At 36.0% G+C, this 19841-nt stretch overlaps 2 protein-coding genes across 5 annotated transcripts in view; both read left to right on the top strand.

The window, feature by feature from the left end:
* Positions 1–7923, top strand: part of LOC306888266 (ER membrane protein complex subunit 8-like) — a 28104-nt gene extending 20181 nt beyond the window's left edge. Inside the window, exons 6-7 of one of the 4 annotated variants that reach the window (XR_013785729.1) lie at positions 6335–7573; positions 7745–7923. Coding sequence is in view for 2 of the 4 variants with exons in the window: in XM_079446459.1 (XP_079302585.1) it covers positions 6335–6494 (160 nt within the window). In the remaining 2 variants the exon portion in view is untranslated. Of the gene's footprint in view, positions 1–6334 lie in introns of all 4 variants that reach the window. The other 3 variants (XR_013785730.1, XM_079446459.1, XM_079446458.1) reach the window with 3 other exon arrangements.
* Positions 7924–14812: 6889 nt separating this feature from the next.
* Positions 14813–19633, top strand: LOC306888558 (DNA replication complex GINS protein PSF2-like). Its single transcript, XM_079446935.1, has 5 exons — positions 14813–15035; positions 15719–15833; positions 15915–16014; positions 16637–16763; positions 18369–19633. The coding sequence occupies exons 1-5, from the start codon at positions 14946–14948 to the stop codon at positions 18483–18485; spliced, it is 549 nt and encodes a 182-aa protein (XP_079303061.1). The 5' UTR covers positions 14813–14945; the 3' UTR covers positions 18486–19633.
* Positions 19634–19841: the final 208 nt, after the last annotated feature.

The following is a 19841-nucleotide window of genomic DNA, read 5'->3' as shown; positions in this document are numbered from 1 at the left end:
CACATTGACTCTCCATGTTAAAATGCCCAACTTTACAGTAGAAAAATACATGTTTACAGCCTGGTACAAAAATTTATTTTGGTCTATATAGCTAATTTTGCCCTTCGTGACAACTGTGAGGGGGGTGAATTTTTTTATAACTCATCCATTTAAATTATATTAAGCCTTAAACTTCTGCATAATTAAGGGCGTGGCCACTTGAGTGACAGGTTGATTGACGTTGCTGTCTCTATCTGCTGTCTGTTAGCCGTCACGTTAACTCAGCCGCTGAACTTGGCATCTCTGCCGTGTTTCTGCTTTTGTTTTATACAGTCTATGGCTTTTTTCGTTATTATTTCTTAAAATTATCTAATAAAATGGCTTGTTGTGCGATTAATTGTACTAACAGACCGTCCAAGTCTAAGCTCCATTTTTTCCGGTGAGTGATATTGTAATGTAATTTTATTTATTAATTTATTTATTCTTTATAATTTTATTTAAAACATAACTACACTCCAGAATCCGACAGACTGTGATTGGCTGTAACGTTAGGCCTGTAATTGACGTTACTGGTTAAGCGTTTTCCTCCAATAGAAAACTGTTAGGCTATAATACAAACTCTGTGGCTTAAAGAATTAAAACCGATTAAAACTGTTTTTAAAAGACGAAACTCAGTGAGAACATGATTAATAAAGCATACTATATACAGACAACCAGGCACCTCAGTTCCACCCACGTCCCGCCTCATTGCCCATTTTGGATCATCCGGGAGTGACGCGCGGTGACGCGTTGCCAAGATGGCGGCGGTCGGCTCCGCCCACTTTAGGCTTCAAAAACGCTCTTCAGAAACCTACGAGTGACGTCACGGACACTACGTCCATTTTTTTTTACAGTCTATGGTATCACCCACGCTGTAGTGAGGCTATGGCGCATGGCTTGAATCAGCGCGGCGTCAAGGTTAATGAGTCACTGAACACCATTGACTATCTTCACTTCTCACTTATTGGATTATAGCATTGCATCGCTCTCAAATAGCCTTGTGAATTTATACTCATCTCATCACCATCATCACTTCAGTTCATCTAAAGACTGGACACTGATGATACATTTCATTTATTACATTGACTAATTTACACAGACTGTTTGTTCATATTCTTTATTCTTTATAAAAAAAAATTGTGGTAATTATAAATGTGCACTTGTGGGAATAAAATAGAAAAAAAATATATTTGTTTGGTGAAGTGGTTTTATTTTTCAGTAACATCTTAAAGAAAAAAAAGTGTTGTTGCAACTGTTTGGCATAGGGTTGCTAACTTTGGTTGCCACCCTGAGTGAGATTTTGATGATGTGCTGACTCAATAACACACCTCTATATGTGGTCTCAAGTGGACAGAAGAGACGGATTAAAACTCCAGGTGTAACCGTTTATTTGTCTCCATTGTCCACTTGTGATCCAATTGACTAAAACGCGTCTTAATACCAAGTGTAAACTGGGCCTTTGTCTGATTTTGATTAAACTTCAGCAGTTTGTTCATTATACAATGCCGAGATGTGATTATTATGAGCTAAAAATAAAGCGCCACCAACTGGCAGCAGGAAGTGTTACTTTTTAAAATGCTATGAGAGCATCCTCTTATATTTACCTGGTTTACTTCAAACTTCATCAGAATAATGTAAAAACACAGCAAATGTAAAGCTGTGAAGGGATCCTTGATATCTTAAATGCTGTTGCCATGGCAATGCGTCAAACTTGAATATTCTTTTCTGGTGTTTTTGAGGTACTTAACATGGTTAGAATTTCATGAAACTCGACACACACATCAGCATTGACAATAGACACTGGCAAAAGCTCATAAATTGGCGTGGAGGAGGCGTTCTATAGCACCACCTTTTGACAAAAGTGGGGGGGTTAGTTTTTCCTACAGTTAACAAACTCTGTACATATATTGTTCTCATAAAGCCGGACAACTTTCTATTTTACAGTCATTAGCTATGGCCAACAGGAAGTCAGCTATTTTGGTTTGGAAAAATTTGGATTTTTGGAAAAATCAGACTGTAAATTAATTCATACTGCTCTTAGCAGAATCATGCAGTTCACACCAGACTTTGTCTACATGATGCCATGATACTGAAGATGCTAAATTGCGAACAGATTTTGGATATCTTGAACTTTGTTGCAATTGTGATTTACAGTAAAAAAAGATGGCAGTAATTTTCTTATATCTTTAAAGTGCATTATCCAAACTCTTCAAAACGTTTTACATATGGAAAACAAGTCATTTGTAAGAAACATGTTTAGTTTCATAAATTTAAAATCCTCAGGGGAGTGACAGAAAATGAAAAACTGTCAGACAGCTCAGCTGACAGATGAATGCTGTAATGCTAAGGTTAACCACCAGATGGAGTCATAAAATAAATGTATTAAGCCAGATATTTCTCCTGTTTTTTTTGTTTTTTTTGGTTTGTTTGTTCCATTTCATTAAAATGGCAATAAATGCATTGAATCAGTTGATGTGTACTGTACTGTCAATGTAGTTTTATATAGTTTTTTGCAAACGCTTACAGATCATTAAGTCATAAAAAAAATACTTATAGATCATTAACATTAGTTCAGTCAGGAGTCAGGACCACTCTGGTCCTGAACTTTGTTTGGCAGCAGGCTTCGCTCTCAAGCAGGGCTTGCAAAATTTCTAAATAAAAAAGCCTGTAACTTTTTTTCTTTAATGAGCCATTTATATTTGATTTGACCCTTGATGTAACTAAATGATGTACATTTTTAGGTTACCTGAGAAAACATTTTTACTGTACAATACACTGCAGTTCAAAAGTTTGGATCAATACAGTTTTTTAAAGAAGTTTCTTATGCTCATCAAGGCTGTATCTATTTGATAAAAAATACTGAATATTATTTCATAAAATATTATTGCCATTTAAAATAAAAGTTTTCTATTTTAATATACTTAATAAATTAATTCCTGTGAAGCAAAGCAGTATTTTCAGTGTCACATGATCCTTTAGAAATCATTCTAATATACTGATTTTTAATCAATGTTGGAAACAGTTGTACTGCTTTTTTTATATATATATACTGTATTTTTTGGGACCTGTGATTATTTTTAAAATACAAAAAGTTAAAAAGAACAGTGTTTAGTCAAAATAGAGATTTTGTGTTACAATATAAACATTTTCTAAATTTTGGGGTCTTTCTTTTTTTAAAGATATTTTAAAGTTTAAAGAAAGTTAAATAAACCTTTATTCAGCAAGGATGTGTTAAATTGATGAAACTGATAGTAAAGACTACTGTTGTTAGAAAATATTTATTTTGAATAAATGCTGTTCTTTTAAACTTTTTATTAATCAAAGAATCAAAGAAAAAAAACACAGGTTTCAAAAAAATATGAAGCAGCACAACAGTTTCAACACTGATAATAAATCAGCATATTAGAATGATTTCTGAAGGATCATGTGACACTGAAGACTGGAGTAATGATGCTGAAAATTCAGCTTTGATCACAGGAATAAATACTATTTTAAAGTATAGGTATTAAAATAGGAAACCTATATTAGAAATTGCAATAATATTTCACTATATCAGTTTTTTTCTGTATTTTTGAAATAAATACAGCCTTGATGAGCAATATACTCGAAGTCAAAAATCTGATAAATAATTGACCTTGTTTTTGAGTCCATAATATAGGCCTAACATAATATATTATCAAAACAAACTATTTAAACTGATAGAACAGAATAGAATAGAAGCTGAAGGAAAACTTAAGCTGAGATCTGTAAGTTAAATATAAAAAAAAAAACGTGAACATGAATTCTTCTATAGCTGTCTAAACATCATGATGAAGTACAGTTTGTACAATACTCTTGTGTGTGACAGTACATGTTTCAGAGTTTTGTTACCATTCTTTGCCCATCCTTCGTTAGTTCCAGCACTTAATCAAGCCACTTTTCTTTAATACATGAGCACGTTTTATTTCACATGTCATTGCGTTTGCATTGTCTCTCATGCTGAGCGCACCGCAACCATTGAAGTATTCAGTTTCTACAGCGACTCATTTGGTGCATATCGTTCTTTCTATGAAGCCGGTTCGAACTCTGTCGTGACATCAGCTCTATAGCGGTTTGCCCGAGCATTGCTATTATTTCCCTTTTACTGGCAACATTCAATCAAATGGCTTCCTAACTCATTTTTGTGTGTGCGAGGCACATTATTTCTTCTGCACGGTCGCACGCGTGCTCCGCTTAAAGGAAACATTGCGTGGGAACCCTGTATTTAAGGTAGCCTGTCGGGCAGCGCAGTGATATATTTTGGTAGCCCGACTGGAAAACGCAATAGCCCCGGGACATCAGGCTAGCGATTTTGCGAGCCCTGTGAAGGGTTCAGTTCTGAGTTATCTACAGGCAAACCTCACTGAGGATTGAACCAGTTATGTACCAGTTATTGAACCAGGAGTTTTTCATCGTCTTGACTGTCGTAACCGAACGTGACACACAGTTTGAACACTGATTGGAGGATGACAGACAGCCGCAGTGGAGAGAAGCGCTTAAGTCAACTTGAATTTAATGACTTTAAATATTCATCTGTACCACGCATTAAACTATGGAACGGCTTCAGAACACTTGGACTTTGACTTTATAGTGCTTTATGATGTTTTTGTGCTTTCGTGGGGCTTAACAATAACACAATAGTATACGCACAGTATCGGATTTGGATCGGTCTCGTCTAACCGATACCCGATCCGACAGAAAATGCCAGTATCGGAGCCATTACCGATACCGAATATTGGATCGACGCATCCCTAATTTGCACATTTGACTTTTTTGCCAAGAATGAAACCAAGTTTTTTGGTTGGACTGTAAATGGTAAATTGGGGAAATATTTGATTAAATTTGGAGTAGTAGTGGTTTCTAATGTTTTGATATTTTGTGAGGAAGGGAAGTCGTGGCCTAATGGTTAGAGAGTCGGACTTGTAATCCGAAGGTTGTGGGTTCGAGTCTCCGGCCGGCAGGAAATGTAGGTGGGGGAGTGAATGTCCAGCGCTCTCTCCACCCTCAATACCACGACTGAGGTGCCCTTGAGCAAGGCACCGAACCCCCAACAGCTCAGCCTCTGTCACTCCCAGACTGCAGTGCGAGCAGAGTCTCTCCACATCTGTCTGTGCCGGCCAGACTGTGCTCGCTGAGTCTGTACATCATCAATGTTTTCCCGAGTTTGACATCAGTCACTGTGCTCAGGTAGTTTGCCATGGTGTACCGAATAAAATTCTAATTTGTGTTGGTTTTTAATGGTGTTTGTCCAGAAAGTGCTTATTTGTGGGGATTTAAAAAAAGCACTGGGTGGATTTTTATCATTATAGGGTGGTTGTGTACACACGCTGCCAACACACAATTGTTCGAACACCATGTAAAAGTGAATTTTGCATCTAATGTCCCCTTTAAAAGACTTTTATTTGTTCATGTCTAATAACATTGGTAAAGGGATACCCCAAAATAAAAAGTTAATATAAATATACAATTTCCTTAAAGGGGACCTATTATGAAAAAATCACTTTTATAAGCTGTTTGAACACCGTTGTGTGGCCGCAGTGTGTGAAAACAACCAGCCTATAATGTTAAAAATCCACCAACTCATTTTTGTACAAAACCAATAAATCATAAACGGTCTCTCAGAACGAGCTGTTTTAGATTCTCCCTCTGTTCACGTCACCGAAGGGAAAAAGTCCCGCCCATTTGTGACGCTGCCCTATAAGCATAGATATAGCCCTGAGTGAGAAGCTGCGGTCTGCTATTATTGGAGTTATATACAATGTCAGCACCAAAGAGGCTTTACAAGTGTTGTGTTTTGGGATGCACTAATGAACATAGGAGTCGCCATAATCTCCCCCATCTGAGCTGAGGACACTGTGGTTAAATTTCATTTTCGAAGGAAATATCCCGGAAAAAATACCCTAAAAGTGGCAATTTTAACAAGCTATAAAAATGTATCTGTGGGGTATTTTGAGCTAAAACTTCACATATACGCTCTGGGGACATCAGAGACTTTTTACATCTTGTAAAAAGGGGCATAATAGGTCTCCTTTAAATATATAATTTCAGATGCACGCGCACAAAAAAACAAAGAATACATTTACATACATTAGAAAAATACATCTCTCTGAGTCCATGTAATATGAGCGGGTGCCCCATTGTTGACACTTCATTACTGACATACTGTATATGAACTCATAAAATAATTACGTAACAATGGAGATCTAATGATATTGTAATGCACGTAATAAGACTATTAAAAGGCAGAAAAGCTAAAAACAGAAGTTCAATGTTTTGTCTAACTTTTCTTAAATTGCAGTGACTGCTTTGAGGATTGGATAGAGGCACAGAAGATCACAGCAGCTCTTCTAGAAAGCAAATCATACGAGAGTCTCGTAGACTTTGACAACCATCTGGATGACTTACGAAATGACTGGACCAACCCCGAGATCAATAAATCTGTCTTACATCTATGCTGAGACCATCCAGAGATCCTGTCCACCTAGCCAAACCATCAGTGCTTAAATGGAATGCATTTCTGACCTGTATTCAGTACTGTTAGTGACATGCTCTCTCACTGAGCAGAAAGATTTGCGGAAGAGTAAATGGAACATTGTAAGTGCTGCATCCTCATGTTTGAAAACACTGAGGTCACTCCAGGAATCCAATGTCAAATAGGTTTTATACCTGTTTCTATGCGATGGTTTGTATAAGACTCGTGTACAATTTTGGATGCTATCAGACTAGTCTTATTTAAACTTAACTAATTGTTAAATATGGTAATTTTCACCCTTTTTTGTTAAGAATCTTTAGTTTAAATTATAGGTATGGTTATTTACTTAAATTGCTTAAAAGAAAATATTTAATTTCAGTGTAGAAATTAATATATTGATTTATAAGATAAATTGCTGCTTTTTCCAGCAGAACAATAACAATCTTTTAATGGTGAAAAAAAAAAGAAAATGGCTCAGATTTTTCAGTAAATAAAGGACCAGACCTTAGGTATGAGGTCTTTATGATTGTAAAGTTTAAAATAAAAATAAAAAACTTGATTTGTTTTTCCAACTAATTTTAAACAAATTTCTTAGAGAGTTCAGCTGATTCTAGTGCAGTAGCGTAATATAATTGAAACACTCTATCAAATAGGGAAACAATATATGAAAGCAGTATACGGTGCCCCCCAAAGTATCTGGGCAGACATATATTGCTTAAAAATGCTTTTAATGTCATTGCATTGCATTTTTGAAGAAAGATAGCACACAACCGGTTTTTCTTTTTCAACAATAGATTTTATGATTGAAAATTAAATCAAAACATATTACATTGAGTTTGAGGAAGGTTAACTGTCAGTTAAAGTTATGAACTACCTGCATGAAGCAGAGCTGAGAATTAACTGATTATGTGTCATCTGGATTACATCAGATTCCATAAATTAAGTACTTATAATTACATTATATTAAATAACACTCATAATCAGATAGCTGTGAAATACTATGTGTTTATCATATCCAGTGACCTTCACTTATTGTTGATTTTAGAAATCTTGACAAAATAAATGGTTACACATTATTTTAAGGTGTCCTTGTTACAGTATAACTATGCATTTAAGTACTGAGTAATATTAAATAACTACATGTACTTACTGTATGGTTTGGCTTAGGGTTACTTGCATGTAATTATGCATAATTTATTGTTATTATAATAGTAAGTACATATAATGTGTAACAAGGACACCTTAAAATAGTGTTGCCAAAACAAAATCTGGAACCCCTTTGAATTAAAATGGTTACTTTAAATACCAATTAAATTTTAGGTTAAATTTTCAATAATTTAACATGTTTGCATGTTCACGGTTCTATGATGGTTATATGACTTTAAGGTAAATAAAATATTCCAACTTTTTTAGTGCTCATGCGTCTTATTTTAATTGTTTTTATTATTTATTTTTATTTATTTACATATGTATTTATTCATTTATGTTAAGTATTTATTATTTTAACATTGTTATGAATAAGTTAATTATTAGCTTTTCATCAACTGAACCCTCTGCTGTTCCTTCACAACCCCTGGTTTGGGAAACCCTAATGTTAAATGTTAAGAAAGAATAGAATGTATTTTCTTCCTTTTGATATTTTTAAATCAATATGGTACAGAATAGTTCTATTCAAATCTATGTGATAAACAAGTTGGGTCAAAAAGTAGCTAATCAAGAAGCAGTCAGATTATATGACCTAAAATATGTAACTGAATAGATTAAGTACAATTTTCGTTATGCAGTTTGTAATCAGTAAGGGACTGCAATTTCATTGCAATTTGCCCAGCACTGAACATGAGGTAACTGATTTGTTACATTGGTAACACTATAAAATAGGGAACTTGTATTCACTGTTAACTAAGACTTCACCACAATAAACTCCTAATTTGCTGCTTATTAATAGTAAGATAGTTTTTAATTTTAGGTATTGGGGATTAAGGATGTAGAACAAGACAGAATAAGACATAATCTGTGCTTTATAAGTACTATTATAAAACGGTTAGTTCCAGTCCTTGATTCTGATTGGTCAGCAGCTGTGTTTTTTTCACAATACAGCACAGCTATGACTGCTTCACCCAACGGTTCTGAATTTGTATGTCCATGTCCATCCCTTCTGGCCCATATCTATGACCTGATAACCACTGATAACACCCATTCAATCGAGTGATATCATTCGAAGCGGGTGCACAAACTCGGGCTGTGCCACAAATCGGTCTTTTAAACTAAGACTGAAACAGACCGATAAGAATAATTCCTATTCTCTGTTTTTGTTTTAGCTCAAAGGATGAGGCATGTTACACTAGAAAATTCTCTTTCCATTTACTGTTGCTGTCAGGAACTATTTTTAGTGGAAGGACTGCATTTAATGAACTTGCTTAAAGTAACATCAATACACAATTTAGTTATTTATTTTATTGTGTGGTAACCGTTTTATAAAAGCAATAAGGTATTCGAGGCCGTGCTGTATTGTGAATAAGTCACGGCTGAAGTGGTTCACAATAAAGCAAGGCCTCTCGTACCTTATTGCTTACATAAACAGCCAAAATGCAAGTAATAAACAACTAGTTAATAGTGAGAATTGGACCTTAAAATAAAGTGTTACTGATACATCCATAAGATAGTTTCACAAGGTTGAAATTGATGGGGAAAAGTTAAATGTGTCAGATGGGGAGTACCAATAAAAATGTCTAAAGAAGAGGATAAGAATAACATTACAGTGGCAAATGAGATTCAAGCTAAGCAATTTCAATATGTAAGAAACAGAATGAAAAGGGAGCGTTTATCAGTGCTGCAAAAAATATATATTTGAAAATGTAGGATCTAATGATAAGGCACTATAGTGTGGTGATTTTAATGCCCATAATACCCTATGGGAAAATGCTTTCAATGAATGTCAATATAATTGAAGAAAAAGTGGAATAATTGGGAATAGTATGTTATGAAATAACCCCCACCCCCCCCCCCCCCCCCCCCACCCCGTTTCAGCACTGGTCTTTCACACATTTGAGCTGAAAAAGACTCCAGAAATGGGCGTGTAAAACTGTGGAAAAGTGGGATTGTGGGGAGTGGGAAGAGGGGAGAAGAAAACCAATAAAACACAGACCTACAACACACTCATCATCGGTGGTATAAGACTGAATGTAGTACGAGGAAGAAAATATGTGCTTGTTCTTACTATAGCTTCTGAGGATTTTGTAAGAAAGAGTACATGGAGAGTCATATATCAGTCAGCATTAGGTGGTGATCAGTATAATTAGTGGCACACTATCACATCATGGAAACATTCTATTAAAGAAACCTAGTAAAGGTCATTCTGAAACAACTACCTGCAGACCATTAACCTCAAATTTGTGTACACACTTGGGGGAGAAAAACAAAACAAAACTGCTCTGTCTTTATGATTTTGTCGAATACTAGTTTTTTATTTGCCTCAAAATATGCTAGTTATAAGCTTTCTCTAAAAATTGTTATATGCTCTTGCTTGGCAAATAGATATTACACATACAATAACGGCAAAAAATAAATTATATACTGTGTGTGTGTGTATATATATATATATATATATATATATATATATATATAGTATCTCACAGAAGTACACCCCTCACATTTTTGTAAATATTTTCATGTGACAACACTGAAGAAATGACACTTTGCTACAATGTAAAGTAGTGAGTGTACAGCTTGTATAACAGTGTAAATTTGCTGTCCCCTCAAAATAATTCAACACACAAAATGAGTACACTCCTAAGTGAAAATGTCTAAATTGGGCCCAATTAGCCATTTTCTCTCCACGGTGTCATGTGACTCGTTAGTATTACTAGACTAGACTAGAAAACTTTGTTGGCATTAGTGGAAGTGCATTAGCATGGTTCAAATCGTACTTATCTGACCGCCATCAATTCGTAGCAGTGAATGAAAAGGTATATCGATCAAGTGCAGTATGGAGTACCTCAAGGCTCGGTACTAGAGCCGTTACTTTTCACTTAATACCTTTTTCATGCCAATTTCTTAAGAAAAATCAACTTGTTCTTTACAACAATACTCTCGTTGTTCCATAGCTTCACTTTATGCGGGGAGAAATTGTGGGAAAAAAAGCTTCCATGCCCAAAGTGCCTGTTCATGGAATTTAGAAAGTTTTATGGTGAGTTTTGAAGGGGAGAAGTTACAAGTTATCAAAATTTTAAGACCTCCCATATTTTTATAGATATTGAGTGGGATAAAGTACCAAATAGAATCTGATAAATTGACACAATTCTTTACCCAATTTACTTGGAAAGTATAATTAATGTAAAAAATAAAATAAATCAAGCATGTCAAAACCATCAGCTTTCTTACTACAGATAACTTGTTTCTTCCAAAATTTTTTTTTTCCAAAAAGTTAAACAATAAACTATTAGTTTGGGGAGTGGGGAAGTCGTGGCCTAATGGTTAGAGAGTCGGACTCGTAATCCAAAGGTTGTGGGTTTAAGTCTCGGGCCGGCAGAGATTGTAGGTGGGGGGAGTGAATGTACAGCGCTCTCTCCACCCTCAATACCACGACTGAGGTGCCCTTGAGCAAGGCACCGAACCCCCAACTGCTCCTCGGGCGCCACAGCATAAATGGCTGCCCACTGCTCCGGGTGTGTGTTCACGGTGTGTGTGTTCACTGCTGTATGTGTGAATGTTGGATGGGTTAAATGCAGAGCACGAATTCCGAGTATGGGTCACCATACTTGGCCGTATGTCACTTCACTTTCACTTATTAATTTGTTTACATGTATTGTCATGAACAAATAATGAAAATGAAGGGTATATAAAATTAGACAGGCTTTCTGCTTTTATTAAAATAACTCTACCAAGGAAGGATAAACCTCTTTGAAGCCAATTGTTAATATTAGTTTTGTTTTTTTATTTTAGGGAAGAAAATTCATTTCTTGCCTAAGAGAGATTTTCTTGGGAATATGGATGCCGAGATATTTTACATTATCTTTAATAGGTATATTATTCACAGGTTTCAAGATTATCAAATCAACAAAGAATTTCACATTTAGGTATATTTAATTTTAAACCAGAAGCCTCTGAAAAGGTATTAATAATTTCAAGCTGTTAGAAAGCATATAGATTGAGGATTTTACAGTGGCCAAGAGAGCTCAATGCACTGCAACTTAAGAAAGCACATGCAAATAGAAAAAACACCAGCAAATTAATAAAACATCATCAGTTTGACAACACGCATGTTGAAAATCCTCACAACCCAAACACAAATACGGAAACGTGCTGCAAATCCTCACAACTGTAACCTGAAAATGTATTTCCCATAGCAATGTCTCGTTCCCTCATTTCGGGGAACCGAGTTTACGCAAGTAACCAAGAGCGAATTCACGCCACTGGATTTACTGCCGACACCCAAGCATGAATAAATGATTTATTTATTAGGGATAACGACGACGATCAACAGCACAAAACAAGAGAGAGCGAGAGCGAGAACGTGAAAGAGACTGCCTGAATGACTTGAGCACGTCCTCCATCAGGTTAAGTCATATTCATGAAACAAATTAGTTTGCGATGTCCTAAGAGTGATGTTGTCATAATATCCTAATAGATTTTCCGTGTGGTGTCAGTGCTATAAAGTGAAGCATCAGCTTTCCCCGTTTTTTTTTTTTTTTCATTTAAAATTACTTTAATTTGATTTCGTTAATGTTTTTTTTTCTTCTTTTCTTTAATTAAGAACATGAAAACAACATTATTACAGAAAAACAGGCATCAAAAAGAGAAGCTCCAAAGATGTTGAAGAATAAAACAAAAAAAAGACATTCACAAGATGCCAAATACAGATTCGTAATATCTTACAATAGACGTAGCTTTTACATTTTTCACAACTTTAAAAGACTTCATCAACAACGTGAGTTCGTTAGAGAAAACTTTGTATAAAGGAGGAGATTTTGACAATCTACATTTATGAATGAAAAATTAGCCAATCAGGATGATAAAATTTACAAAATTGTGAATATTTTTATTATCATTCTCAAAGTAACAAATAATTTATTTCACATTCAGAGTTATCATTAGATTAATTTTAACTGAAAAAGCAGAAAAACAATCTTTCCAAAACGATTGTACACTCTGGCAATCAACAAACAGATGACATAAAAACTCACAGCTGTTACAAAAAGAACATTCTTTCCCAATATCCATAAAATCAGAGAGCATGCTTGTTGGATATATTTTGTTAGTTTTTCTCGTTTGGCTCTCAGTGAAGGCGGTCACATTTTTTCTCTCCCCTCCTCCCCTTACCTTCCCTTCCCTGCTTTGCTCTCTCGTCTCGTCTATTGTCTATTGTCTAATACTTGAGAGACTCTCTCTGCACTGCTCTCCAAACTGAAAAATCATGGATTTGATCAACTGGTCTCTCAATACAATTGACACAATTTTCTCAACGAGAAGTTTAGGTTCGGGTGAACCTGATTGTCCCAGCGGTACATTCGCAGCTGGATATACGATGGACACATAGGAAAGGTGGCGGGTCGTGTGTCTGGCAGCTCTTTCCGTGGAGGACATTGAAGATATCTACCTATTCGGAACCATGATAACAGGTCTTCTGCTGATTGGATTTGGCTATCGTAAAATTCAGGAAACGGGTACAGCTGTCAAAAGCCTCACTAGGCTGCCCGTTATGATTGAAGCAGTGGGCAGAGCGGTCAGCACTGAGACTGAGACTATTAACCGCAATATGGAGGCCATCACAGAGAAGCTTTCGGATTTGAAAAGAAAAATGTATGGATTTGGAGACCAGAATGGACAATGAGAGGTGCCGTGAAAATTGGAATACGGCTACTCGCACCAAGACTAAACAATCTTATCTTCTTTCGGCTTTCTCAAAACAGCACAACCTCGAACAAGGCGTGCTGGGAAACCACCCGGGAAGAGCGCTGTAGCGTGACACTCTCACATTCCTTACCCCCTTCTACAGACACCTGCGGATTGTTGACTCTGTCTGGGTCCTGATCAAGGTTGTCTCCATAGCAATGTGCTGTGTCGCTATCACATTCTGCGGACTGAGACAACTTGATTTGAATACCAGCGTAGCGGCTCCACAGGCACATACACACACACATACACAGATATGCATTCACCTCCTAGCCCCTATCCCTCGCCTTCGCCGCTTTGTTCCGCCAGCCTGACAAGCGGGTCCGACCAGCGCCGAGAATGGCTGCAGGACCGGATGGCTGCTTGCCGGAAAATGGATTACTCCCCTGTTGCAGTCGTGTGACTTTGTTGTTGATTGACTATGTGCTTTTTGTTGCTGGGGTGTTTTTTCTGTTCTCACACTGTACTCTCATAAGAATATAGTCTGTGAATAATTTGTTTTCTCCCCCCTCACCTCATGTCAAGCTGTATCTCTAGCTAGCTCCGGCCTTGCACCATTACTCCTGACCGAAAGAGTAGAGGAGTCGTTTTAAGGGGGAGGGGAGGTTAACATTTTTGATTAAAGAGGATGAGGGCACATGAATTAAAAAAAATAATAATGAAGTGCACGGATAAGTTATTTATAATAAGCACTACAGCATTCTATCAAAAAAAAATATATATAAAAAATTAATAATCGTCACTTTTGATTTCATGCCGACTTTAAAGCCAGTTTTCTGAGTTTCACACGCTGGAGCAGAGCGGCAATCCACCTGTCACTAAAGTGGCCATGCCCTTAATTATGCAAAACTTTAAGGTTTAATATAATTTAAACGGATGAGTTATTAAAAAAATTCACCCCCCTCACAGTTGGCAAAAGGCTTTGGAAAATGAGGAGATCATGAATATCTCACTTAGTAAATATGACGCAAAAGCAATAAAGCATATACCAATAAGGAGTGGCAACATAATGGGACACAGGAAATACAGGACGTCAACTTTATGAAATACAACGAGAAGTAGGAGTAGTGAGGATAACTAAAAGAAGCATCAAAGAGGAAACTATTCTGACAAGATTAAGGGTTGGACATACTATGCTGAATAAAACCGTAAAAATAATAAATAAACATCCAACAGGATTATGTGAGCACTGTGGATTAGAGGAATTGGTATTGTGTTTGTTAAAAACAAACTAATGAACGAGAAATAATGAAAAATTAATGGATGAATTAGCTTAAAAATATAGTTGCTTATGGATTAGAGAGTTTATTTATCTCGAGAATATGAAATATGATTTTTTTTATGAAATGGGTAAACTGGTCCACACTTCAATACAGTAGGTGGCGATAATGCACCTTAATGTTGGTGCTACCCGCCATAAAATCGAAGAAGAAGAAGAAGCGGTTGTTGCTGTTGCCGCTTGGGTTAGCATTAGCCGTTACGCTTTTTGGCTAAAGGTTGCGGGCTTGTCGTCTCTCTGACGTCTGAGAGTACGCGGGAAAACAGAATGGATCCACCGGAGGTAGAGTTTCTCGCAGAGAAAGAGATGGTAAAAATCATCCCGAACTTCAGTCTCGACAAGATCTATTTGATTGGGGTGAGTCAATATGACCGCTACAGTATGTTTTTAATCAGAAATGTTATTATTCTGAGTTTGTGTGTGTCATTCTGCGTTTCGTTTGTCAATACTCATGTATTATCAAATTAACTAACTTAGGTATTTAATTCAGTATTAGTTAATTACTTATTAATACTGTCGTTCTTTGGTAACTTAATTTCTTTCTAGAGCTAGAGTTTAAACACACACGTAACGTTATAGAAAAGCATTACAATGTTGCAGGTTCTGCTGAGAAACTAAAGTTTTCCTACGTGTATGATGAAAATATGATTATTTTGTCAAATCAGATTTTCGTATCTAACGGTTGCTGAAAAAACCATCCAGTAACTTCTATCTAAAAAAGGGAATGCTGGCCCAGGGTTGTTAATGTTTAGCTTAAATTAAATCCTAAACATGTCAATCTCTGACGCAGTTGACACATTGAATTACAGCAAGCACACATTTTATGGGAAAATGGAGTAAGCAGTATGTTTCCCCAAAACGTCAATCAATACTTATAAACTTATAAACAGATAAATCCAAGTAATTAATTGAGACACATTTTGTCTGCAACCAAACACAGACTACTTCTCAGTGTATTAAACATTTTTCAATATTTTAATTGTCACTCATTAATCACTGCATCAAATGCATGACTTGATGAGTATAAATTCCTCTTTTAGGGAGATTTGGGTCCGTTTAACCCGGGTCTGCCAGTGGAAGTTCCTGTGTGGTTGGCCCTCAATCTTAAACAAAGACAGAAATGCAGGATAGTTCCTCCAGAATGGATGGACACCGGTGAGTCAAATCACATGTCTGTGCTGGGATAATATCTTTCCTGAAACCACATCTAAACACAGATTATCTTTTCATTTCCAGACAAACTAGAGGAGATCCGTGAACAGGAGAGAAAACTAGACACTTTCACTCCCATTCCGAGTCCATATTACATGGAGCTAACCAAATTATTACTCAACCAGTGAGTACTAGATCACCATCATTATGTTCAGATAAAAGACCTCATGCAATCAGAATCAGAGTTCTGTGGCTTTTTAATTGTCTTTTTGTTTGCTTGACTTCATAATTTTTAGGCGATGTTTAAAATTTCTCAAAAAGAGAAAACTGGCTAAAAAACACAACAGCTATTTTTTGCTTAAACGGGTGTCAGATATGGCTTTATTTGGCTAGGATGTAAACTAAAGGCCATTGGCTATTCAGAGGAAACTACAAGCCCTTTTATGTATGAATCCTAAGCTTTCCTTTTCAATAGAAAATGCATAAAAGCAGGAAAAAAATTGTGCTTGAACAAACATGACAGACTTTTGAAAATCATTATTCTTTATTCTTTCACACTTTAGAAGATCTATTAATGTCAGGATAAGTTCTTGGTGTTTTGAGATACAGTCCACAGCATTTTGATTGTTCTTCGAAAGCATGGTGAAACATTCCTATAATACACAAAGTTGCTATAAAAAGCAAGCCAATTTTTTTCTTTTTTTGTGTGCAATTTTCATGATAATGAAATTGAAACTAACTACATGGATCATGCACACTTATGCATCTACTTGGAAATATTGAAATAGTGTTTTTTTTGGTGACAGTTGTGCAGATAACATCCCCAAAGCCGATGAGATCCGAACCCTAGTGAAGGACATCTGGGACACGCGCGTGGCCAAACTAAGACTTTCTGCAGATAGTTTCATCAGCCAGCAGGAGGCTCACGCACAGGTAAAACACAACTTCTAGTTATTCTGACCTGTTGACATGAATGGTTCAGAGCCACAGAAATACTCTGATTGGTGTCTGATGGACTCGTGCTCTGAATGCAGCAGGGTTTCCATGGCTATGGAAAATTAAAAAATATAAGAGAATAAAAAATGTATTTTCAGGCCTTTTCCATGTTGAATATGAATTTTTCTTTTATATTCAAAAATATTTTGGCAATGAGAAATTGCTATTTATGATTGTAGTTTCTTTAAAGGGGTGATGAACTGAGAAACCAAAATTCCCTTGATCTGTTGACATATAAGAGGTCATTGTACTATAAAAATATCCTTTAAGTTTGAGAACTCAAAACTGTGTTATTAATCTAAAAACAGCTTATATTGAAGGCGGTCTGCCAAAACGAAAGCTTTTGGAATGTTCTACTCTGTGATGTATTGATATGAATAAGCACAACCTTCGCAGAAGAAGATGAATGCCTGCTTCGACAAATATATTCTGAATTGCACTAATATAAAAATGCATTGCATTACTAGATACTTCATTATAATGCATTGTATTTTCGGAGCTTGCAATTACAAGCCGTGTTTTTAAACAGACTGATGTATGAAGTGTAGTCTGGATTAAAAAATGTGTAAATTGTGTAATGTTATGAATTATCAGCAGTAGGGATGTGCACAAGTATTTGAATATTCGCTCTGTAATTATTATTTGAGAAACAAAAACTATTGGAATTTTACAGCTTGTTGCTTTGCTGGCTGTAAATGCAGGGAATCCATAAAAAAATATAAGTAGGTATAACTAAACGCACTGGGTGGCGCTGTGGAGCGTATTAACATGGGAAATGTATTTGATTTCAAAATGTCTTCATCTGCCTCGCGAAATGTGTAGTGATGGGAAGTTCAGATCATATTACCGACTCGGACCTTTAGCCTCGTTCAGCAAAATGAACACATCTTTGAGTCATTTCATTAATTTTAGCAATATATAATTAAAATGTTACGTGTTACTTCCCTAACACATCTACTACTTATGCAAACGTTAATCACACTAAGACAACATTATAATGCTATAAGAAACAGAATAGATTAATTAATTGTTTACCTGAGTCTTTAGTCTATGATTATCTCACCTCACCTCTTATCTAACAAGTCTTCGGGTTTGAGTCGTTCGTTCATCTTGTGACAGACCCGTCATGTGATGAACAAACGACTCGAAAAACCCTGAGATGAGCCGAGGTGAGGTGAACTGATTCCAGTACAGAACCTATAGGATCTTGTGCATGCGCGACTGAACGAATCACTCCCCGAGACGACGACTCCTGAGTCACATTAAAGATTTATTCAAAATGAACGAATCGATTTTTTTTTGTTTGTCCCTTTTCTGGTAAGTAGTGAGTATAGTTCAAATTCTGCATGGTATGAGAAGAATAATTCTATGTGAATGTGAACATAATTAAATATTCCCGAAGTTTAGGTTTAAAAGCAGGCATACAAAGCCTTCGTGCAGGGTGTAAATCCCTCACATTTATTAATTCCCTTTAACTTGTGTGATTTAGTCAGATTGAGATGTCAGATGTTTGATAAACTCTCGTTCTCTTTATCTCTTTAGCTGGATAATCTTACGCTAATGGAGATCAACACCACACGCTCATTTCTGCTGGACTCTCTGAACTTCATGTATAAACTGCGCTCAAACCTCCAGCCGGGCAGAAGTCAGGACTACTGACATGTTCTCAGATAAAGGAGAAATTCTCTAGATTGATCTGTCATTTTTCAGCCTTATTGCAATATGTAGGGGAAAAAAACAGATTGAAGTTTGCTTTAATGTTCTGAAACAGATATTTGAAAATGTATTACTGTTGACTGTATCATGGAATCATATCTGAACTTGAACTCGTGACCACTGCTGTGGCTTGGCATGTAAATAGTAAGAGATGCTGACCAGTCTAGAGGAGAAAACACAAAAACAAAACAACACCGAATCAGTAGTTATATGCAATGGAGATTTTTTTTTTTAAGAAAAGTTGTTTGACCATTTTAATTTTTGTTTAAATAAATTTATGAACCTCAATTTGTACTTTCATAAGGGTCAATTTTTTTGAAATTGAGATTTATACATCTGAATAAATAAGCTTAGGATAGGACGATATTTGGGCGAGATACAACTATTTGAAAATCTGGAATCTGAGGGTGTAAAAAATCTAAATATTGAGAAAATTGCCTTTAAACTTGGAAAATGGATCCTAGTGGTGTGAAACAAAAAGGAAGAGGAGGGGGAAGATATCTATATACATCAGAGACGTTGGCCAACATGATCACCTACAGGGTGGTTGTTCTACTGTTTGCATGTAGTATAATTACAGTACACAGTAGCAGAACTTTAGAGAATAAACTTTAGATTTGTAGTTAACTACTTGCGAGGTTTTATTTTTTTTAACAGAACTGAGAGACAACTGTCTAAAGAAAGTCTCTTCTCAGAAGACAAAAGAAACTTCTATCTGCACCCCTTTATGTTATAAACTATAATAGACATTGGCTTGCAAAATGATTCCTGATTCCCATAAGGGGGGTTTTGTAACAGTATTTTGAATGGAAGTCTGAGATTTATACAAGTTGGTTTGTAGTTTTAAATGGTGTTTATAGTTGTGAGAAAAAGTGAATTGTTTCAAGAATTGTAAGCAATCAAAAACTGACCATGGGTAGGCCCTGTACTTTTACTTTTATACTATTGAGTGCCATTGATCAGATCACACAAGAAGGTTACTAATTGTTCTTTTTAGCACTTAATTCAGGTAACATCTCGTTGACATCTGGTGCACCATGCTGCAACCTGCAAAGGTATGCACAAAAACAATAAAACGGCATTGAACAATGTTTCTTTTGTAATCATATCTTATTGAAGAATATTTGAAGCCACAACGTGGAGCGTGTGACCACCATGGTGATATATTCCTTCTGGATATAATGAATTCTGCATTTCAAAACATACTTCTTCCTAAGCTTCAAATGTTTCTTTTTTCATAACATTCATTCAGGCATATATGACTGATCTATTCATGTGTTGTGAAGGGAAAAATCCAAG

Source organism: Barbus barbus, assembly GCF_936440315.1.
Source record: "Barbus barbus genome assembly, chromosome: 22".
In the NCBI taxonomy this organism is placed as follows: Eukaryota; Metazoa; Chordata; class Actinopteri; order Cypriniformes; family Cyprinidae; genus Barbus; species Barbus barbus.
This window is presented reverse-complemented; position numbering and strand designations above follow the sequence as displayed.

Excerpts from the sequence above, each read along its gene's own strand:
- LOC306888558 (XM_079446935.1), top strand. The coding sequence starts at position 14,946 with ATGGATCCACCGGAGGTAGAGTTTCTCGCAGAGAAAGAGATGGTAAAA. Across the intron at positions 15,834-15,914 it reads TCCAGAATGGATGGACACCG|ACAAACTAGAGGAGATCCGT; the intron begins GTGAGTCAAATC and ends TTTCATTTCCAG. Across the intron at positions 16,764-18,368 it reads AGCAGGAGGCTCACGCACAG|CTGGATAATCTTACGCTAAT; the intron begins GTAAAACACAAC and ends TTATCTCTTTAG.